An 8146-nucleotide genomic window follows, 5' to 3' on the forward strand; every position below is an offset into this window, starting at 1 on the left:
TTGAATTCTGTGTTTTTCATGTAATTTATGTATTTTATGCATACTTTTACAAACTTCTCCTACAGATTTATCCCGATCAACTTCAAACTTGGTCAGTACAGTCTTGAGACCTTCATGATGAAAAGTTCCTCAAATCGTGCGTTTTCATGAAATGGTGTTGACGTGGCGTGGCGGAGAATTTACATGATTCGCCATTAAATGACAAACTGTTGTAACTCGACGGTACTTGGTCAAATCTGCCCCCAAATGGACCTACTTCATAATAGTCCAGGCCTGAAGACATATACGTGCCACGACAGCGGGTACCCCGACGTGCGTGTTCCCCAGACGTGCCCGCAGGGGCGAGGGCCCGTTCATCGCTGCTCGCAGCTTTCTGAATAAAGAACACAAACAGTATTCAATATACTTTGCATTTAATAAAATAATGTTACATTTATTAATCCATTTTTGTCGTTATATTGTAGAGAACAGGACCTTTTAGTATCACTAATTTAGAAATGTCATTAACCACCACATTGTAACACAATCTTATAATCAGTCATCAAGTTATTAACAATTTTAGAACAATATTTCAATGATAACTGGAATTTGTAACACTTATTTTGGAATACGTTTTTAACACCTAACGTGTTTGACACTTAAAAGTGTCAAATACGCTATGGTCAGTTAAATATGTAAAAACGTCTTTTGTGTCACAACTACACGCTAGGAAGAAAACAGCTTTAGCGGCATCCGCACTGCCTCGCCACCACGTTTGGTTTAATGGAGAGGTAAGTCCCGTGTTCGTTCAAGTCCACCACCTCCAGGGCTTCGTAGGCCACAGGCACGCAACATGGCGCCCGCTCGTCCACGCTCTCGCTCTCAATGTGGGAGTTGAGCAGGACGGTGTGGATGTTGGCGTTAGTCATTGGGAAAGCACAAGAGCCGTGGCAGTTGTTGATGTTGACAGTGTTTGGGAGCCCGAGGCGTTTTTCTAGGGACACGGTGAGGCTCTTCAGCCCACATATGTTGCCCCTTAGTGAGGTGATGGGGCCAGATCTGGTGGCCCGCAGTCCTCTCTGCACCTCGTACACGCGGGCCACCGTCTGCAGGGCCTTCAGCAGAAGAAACGCACGGTACTGGCTCTCTCCTGTTCTAGAGGTAACACAAGTATCAGTTAAAAAGTGGGAATAGAAATCTAAATTTATGTCAGATGGGCTGATTTATAATGCGAACAACTGCTGGAGGAGTTTCCTTGTACACATCACCTGCTGCCGGTCCCGTCTTCGGAAACGCACTGAGTTCTTTGAGCCTTCCCAGCCTCTCCGTGGCTCTGTGACCCACCTCCTCCTCCCGTATTACCTCCATTATATGCATCCCAGTCTGCTCCATCCTCTGCTTGAGCTCCTCCAGCAGTGTAGGAGACAATGCCAGTTCTCCACGATGCACCTGAAACATGGAGAACTGGCTAGGGAAGGAGAAGATGGTGGGGGAAGAGGAGTTGATGAGTCCTGCCAGCAGGGTGTCGCTGGAGGATAAGCCTAGTGTGAGGGGAGGAAGGGACGGTGAGGAGTCCAGCTGGAGTCGAGGGGACTCGGGGCGGTCCTGAGGCAGGACATCACCCAGGAACCGCTTCAGCTCACAGAGGAAGGAGCTCTGTGTAGAGGCAGGGGATGGACCTGAAGTGTGTGTATGTCTGAGAAAGAGAGTAAATAAAATGCTGCTGAACAACACAATAGTCAATAGTTATATTTCAATAGGGAACATGAAAGCCAAGACCACCTTATATCAGTTCCTGTTCCTCCAGAGAAAAGCAGAAGTGGAATCATGCTGATGTTACTTCCTGTTTTTCCGCCAACAAGGATATCTTTTAGGTTTTGGTCTGCAAAGAGAGGAAATGTGAGAAGAGTGCACACGAAACAAGAAATTCTATCTTCATTGTCAGCCCTGACCTATTTGGTGCCCTAGGCAAGATTTTAGCTGGTGCCCCTCCACCTCTCTTTGCAAAGCGCGCCCTGCCGGGAGGTTCTCAGTGTTATTTTTGTGCATACAGGATGTGTAGCCTCTTAACCTGCTTATAATAAAGCTACCATATTGACCTTGATTATAAGACCAGAAAAAAAGTATTAAATCTGACCAGAATGCACCAGTGACAGCTGATATATATCTTTTAAATGACATTGTCATGTTTGAAAAGGCCAAAAAATAAACTGCAGCCCACTGGTAGGCCTATTTCTAACATAATTTAACCATCTAAAAGTGAAAAATAGAACCATAGGTTATATTATAATAAGACTCTGCCTGTCTCATTGATCACCATGATCATGAAATTGGAATTATTCTCCTCCTCAGTTCTTGGTTTACTACTTTTAACCCTATGAAAATGATGGTGGATCATCTGACTGGCATTAACATTACTGTCTTTTGAAGGCTGTTGCGGGTTTCAGGTGGACATACAGTTGTATCATATGAATCTTGAGGTTGCGATGAATCCGTTGATGCCAAACATGTCATGCTAGCTTACTGGGAAAGAGGGTAAATATTGCTCCAAAGTAGAGCTGTCTTTACCGCGAGGTCCACCACACCTCAGTGGCAAACGGCAGAGTTATGGCCCTCCGGCACTTGGTGCCCTAATCACAGCATGTGATACATGTGTGCATAGCGGCGGCGCTTTATATCTTACTCGTGTCAAATCTTACTCATATCAGGGGTTTTGGTCTCAACAGAAATCCTCCATTTCCAGTGAACGTCGCCCTCTGATGCTTTTCCTGTCAGCATTATGTAGTGCGTTTCTCCTGAGATGCACACAGTCTAGAAAAGACCACAACAGAAAAACAATAGTAATATCAGCAATGAAATCATATAAACAGATTTAGGATCTTTTCATTCATGCATTATTCAACACAACGCCTTTCTTTACCTGTGTGTTAGGATGCAGCGACTGACTAGTGAAAATGACGTCTATGTTTCCTGCCCTGAGGGGGCTTTCAAATGCCAAGAGCAGCACAGGCTTCAGCTTGAGCAAAGGCGACTGTGGGAGTGCAAAGGTCAACATAGGTGTTCCTCCATCATCTTCCTCTGTCAAGAGCACTGATGGAGAAAACAAGACATACTGTAAGATAAAAACAAACAATCAAACAATAATGTATTGCAATCAGACAGCTCTGATACCTCCAGTTGGATGCAGAACCTCCAGTCCACTCCTCTGGTTTCTGCTTGTTTCCTTAGCGAGCTGTGATAAGACTGAGGCTGATGAGCTGCCAGACACGGTGCAGATTCCAAACTGAGTCAAACTGCGGTTTGTGAGCTCGCCGTCGCTCCCAACAGCTTCACGCAATGCTGCGAATATGTCATCCACAAAGCACGGAGCATGTTGAGGGCCGTGACGAGAGACTGTGGAGGCTGATGAGGTCTCTGTTGATGGGAAGGTGTGCTCTGCATTTAAAACAAAAACAACAAATTTAAATAAAATGATTTATGTATTACATAAAGAGACTTGCTCCTTTTGCTATTTGACTTGCTGATTTGTGATGAGATTAAAAAAAATAACAAAATGTGTTGTTCTTGCATGCCTCTATGGTCAATGGATAATCCAAAAACTTGATGAATTGAAGTAAATTCATATCAAAACAATTCATTTTGGTAAGGGAAAGCTTGAAGCAGGAACCACATGCAATCCAAAAGACACTCATTGACAAGATAAAAAAGAGCAAAACAACATCAAATAAAGGCTTTGCATATAGAATTGCATGAATATTAATGCATGAAATGTTCAGAGGTTTCATTTGTGCAGAGTCTGACCTGTCACTGAGGGGTCGTGGGCCGGGATCAGCTGTGAGTCCTGCAGGGCCACACAGATCCTGGTGCAGCAGAGCATCAATGATCCGCAGCAGAAGATGTCCAAAAACAACATACTTCACTGCCTGTGTGTGTGCCTGTGTGGTCAGACCTCTCTCAGTCGCTTGTTTTGAATGGGTCAAGCTCCCGAGGAAGGTTGTTTCTGCGTTCCCTAATAATACTTAGAAAAACAATAGGTTACATTGTAGTTAATGGAAAGCCCGGTGAGACCTTGGATTCTGAAATGTGTTCTTTTTTTTTTTTTACCTAAAGAAAGCAGATTAAAGTCAGATGACGCAAGAGAAGGAAAGGCAAATAAAAGGCAGCTTTGTTTGTTGTGGACACACACTAAGCCTCCCTGTCTAGACCAATGGGGTTGATTATCCTAATGAATGTGTACATTTTATCTGCTCTCAGGGGAAAAACAGTGATCCGAGTCCGGTTCCCAGAAAGGAGCGTAGACATGAGATCTGATTCCCTTCAAAGAGCCGCCACTCCCATCACGACTCTCACAGCTGCAGTCTTGTTTTGCAGACAGTCAAGGTCTCGGTGCTGTTTAGTAGCCGTGTATCCCAAGAGGTAACGCCAAGGCTCATTCTTGTACATCACAAATCTTCAGTGAGGAATGACAAGAACGGTTCATTATTCTCTGACGACTGCAACATGTTACCAACACGGTATTGTTGGAACATTTCTTGGCAGGTACATCATCCGGATGTTCTTGCAGACAGCAATGTGAGGTTGTTTCTGCGTTCCCTAATAATACTTAGAAAAACAATAGGTTACATTGTAGTTAATGGAAAGCCCGGTGAGACTGTGGATTCTGAAATGTGTTCTTTTTTTTTTTTACCTAAAGAAAGCAGATTAAATTCAGATGACGCAAGAGAAGGAAAGGCAAATAAAAGTCAGCTTTGTTTGTTGTGGACACACACCAAGCCTCCCTGCCTAGACCAATGGGGTTGATTATCCCAATGAATGTGTACATTTTATCTGCTCTCAGGGGAAAAACGGTGATTCGATACAACACGGTATTATTGGAACATTTCTTGGCAGGTACATCATCCGGATGTTCTTGCAGACAGCAATGTGAGGTTGTTTCTGCGTTTCTATACTGTGGGAATCGGGGCCTGCATTCAACAGCATTTCAATAAAAAACATAATCTGGTGCAACTCAAACACTCATTAGGGTTGTAGCCCCTACGGGGCTACAACCCTAATGAGTTTGTGCCAGTTTGTTATTATTAGGGTTCAAGCCCCGAAGGGGCAGAACAGGTCGTTAAGTGAAAACTCACCATTTTGATAACTTTTCATCCTCAAGGTCTTAAGATGGTCCTGACCAAATTTCAAATCGATCTTATTAAATCTGCAGGAGGAGTTCGTTAAAGTACGCGGCCTACAAAAAACCCCAGAAATGGGCGAAAAATTGGCAAAATCGCACATAAAATTCAATATGGCTGACTTCCTGTTGAGTTTTGGACATACCTCCAAGAGGCTTTTTTGTTTCTCTCCACATCTTACATATGTCTACCAAATTTTGTACTTGTAGGTGAAACCGGAGCGCGGATATCAATTTTTCCATTTCATGGCGAATGGCTCAAAATGGCCGCCACGCCACGGTCAGGTCGTTAAGTGAAAACTCACCATTTTGATAACTTTTCATCCTCAAGGTCTTAAGATGGTCCTGACCAAATTTCAACTCGATCTGATTAAATCTGTAGGAGGAGTTTGTTAAAGTACGCGGCCTATAAAACGCTAAAAATGACATGAAATCCAATATGGCCGACTTCTGGGTGGGCGGAGCTAATAAAACCCAATGAGGAATATGTTTCAAATGATGAGTGGGATATGCATACCAAATTTCATCAATATCGGATCAACTTTGGCAAAGTTACGATTTTAACGCGTTAGGGGGCGCTATGGAGCCGGCTAAACATGCAAAGCCCAATCGCTTTACATTCACGTAAAGTTTATGGGTGTTCATCGTTTTGCCAAGTTTCATGAGTTTTCGAGTAACTCAAGGTATGTTCCATATCTAAAAGACATAAGGGGGCGCTAGAGAGCCAACATGCCACGCCCAAGAAAAATTTCACCACTAAAATAAAGTAATTACGAGTTTGGATGTGCGTGTAAAGTTTCATAATTTTTTGTGCAAAGTCTTCAAACATGTGTTCGTATATTTTAAAATCACGCAGGAAGTCCAACATGACTGACTTCCTGTTCGCCGAAAAAATCTCAAAAATATTTAATCCAGGTATGAGGGCGTGAGTTATGACATACATGAATTTCGTGAAGATCGAAGAAACTTTCTCTGAAAAACTGCCTACATTAGGGGGCGCTATCTCACCCCCTGGAGACACCCGAGCCGGGTCACTCCAGAACATTGGAGTTCGCGCCACTTCTGATGCATATTCCACTTTTGGTGAGTTTTTGGGGATGGGAAAGGTTCCAAAAAGGCGATCTCCGGGCAGAAAAATTATAATAACAATTAAAGCTGCGAGCAGCGATGAACGAGCCCTCGCCCCTTGCGCGTCGGGGATGCTGGCGGGACGCCGACCGACGCGGCCGGGCACCGTGAAACCGAAACTCTGACGAGCGCCACGACGCCTGCCGCAAGGCTCTACGACAGGCACTCTCTGCTGAGCGATATGACACCTCCCACAAGACTCTACTACAAACGGATCATGAGTTATGAAAGGGGGCGGGGCTAATGTGTAGGGGGCGGGCATAACATTAACCAATGAAACAGGCACTCTCTGCTGAGTGATATGACACCTCCCACAAGACTCTACTACAAACGGATCATGAGTTATGAAAGGGGGCGGGGCTAATGTGTAGGAGGCGGGCATAACATTCACCAATGAAACAGGCACTCTCTGCTGAGTGATATGACACCTCCCACAAGACTCTACTACAAACGGATCATGAGTTATGAAAGGGGGCGGGGCTAATGTGTAGGGGGCGGGCATAACATTCACCAATGAAACAGGCACTCTCTGCTGAGTGATATGACACCTCCCACAAGACTCTACTACAAACGGATCATGAGTTATGAAAGGGGGCGGGGCTAATGTGAAGGGGCGGGCATAACATTCACCAATGAAACAGGCACTCTCTGCTGAGTGATATGACACCTCCCACAAGACTCTACGACAAACGGATAATGAGTTATGAAAGGGGGCGGGGCTAATGTGTAGGGGGCGGGGATAACCTTCACCAATGAAACAGGCACTCACTGTTGAGTGATATGACACCTCCCACAAGACTCTACGACAAACGGTTCATGAGTTATGAAAGGGGGGCGGGGCTATGACTATATTTTTGCATTTACATATAATCAGGACTGGACCCTTATCATACCTGAGAAATTTGGGGCAGATCGAACTATGCACAGTTGAGTTAGGGTTAACCCACTCTCTGCTGAGTGATATGACACATCCCACAAGACTCTACGACAAACGGTTCATGAGTTATGAAAGGGGGCATGGCTAATGTGTAGGGGGCGGGCATAACATTTACCAATGAAACAGGCACTCTCTGCTGAGTGATATGACACATCCCACAAGACTCTACGACAAACGGATCACGAGTTATGAAAGGGGGCGTGGCTAATGTGTAGGGGGCGGGGATAACCTTCACCAATTAAAAAGGCACTCTCTGCTGAGTGATATGACACCTCCCGCAAGACTCTACGACAAACGGTTCATGAGTTATGAAAGGGGGCGGGGCTAACGTCTTGGGGCGGGGCTATGAGTATAATTTTTCATATACATGTCATCAGTACTGGAGCACCATCATACCTGAGAGATTTGGGGCAGATCGGACTATGTACAGTCGAGTTACAATAACTGCCTGTTTCATGGCGAATGGCTCAAAATGGCCGCCACGCTACGGTCCGGTCGTTAAGTGAATACTCACCATTTTAATAACTTTTCATCTTCAAGGTCTTAAGATGGTCCTGACCAAATTTAAACTCGATCTGATCAAATCTGTAGGAGGAGTTCGTTAAAGTACGCGGCGTATAAAACGCTAAAAGTGACATGAAATCCAATATGGCCGACTTCCGGGTGGGCGGAGCTAATGAAACCCAATTTGTAATATGTTTCAAATGATGAGTGGGATATGCATACCAAATTTCATGAGTATCGGATGAACTTTGACAAAGTTACGATTTCAACGCGCTAGGGGGCGCTATGGAGCCAGCTGGCGACGAAACACTACAGAACATTGCAATTTTCGCCACTCCCGACGCATGTTCCAATTTTCGTGAGTTTTTGGGGATGGGAAAGGCCTCAAAAATGCGATCTCGCAGCAGAAAAATAATAATAATACC

The 8146-nt window shown here is 44.6% G+C and overlaps 1 protein-coding gene across 1 annotated transcript; it reads right to left on the minus strand.

Moving 5' to 3' along the window:
* Positions 1-403: 403 nt before the first annotated feature.
* LOC119487628 (muellerian-inhibiting factor-like) lies at positions 404-4187 on the minus strand. The gene is given in 8 exon segments (XM_037768669.1): positions 404-1134; positions 1248-1276; positions 1279-1675; positions 1762-1861; positions 2679-2790; positions 2900-3069; positions 3151-3414; positions 3781-4187. Coding segments are annotated over 8 exon segments (1596 nt in total). The 5' UTR covers positions 3893-4187; the 3' UTR covers positions 404-722.
* Between the last annotated feature and the right edge of the window lie 3959 nt (positions 4188-8146).

The sequence above is a fragment of the Sebastes umbrosus genome, chromosome 4 (genome assembly GCF_015220745.1).
Source record: "Sebastes umbrosus isolate fSebUmb1 chromosome 4, fSebUmb1.pri, whole genome shotgun sequence".
Classification (NCBI taxonomy): Eukaryota; Metazoa; Chordata; class Actinopteri; order Perciformes; family Sebastidae; genus Sebastes; species Sebastes umbrosus.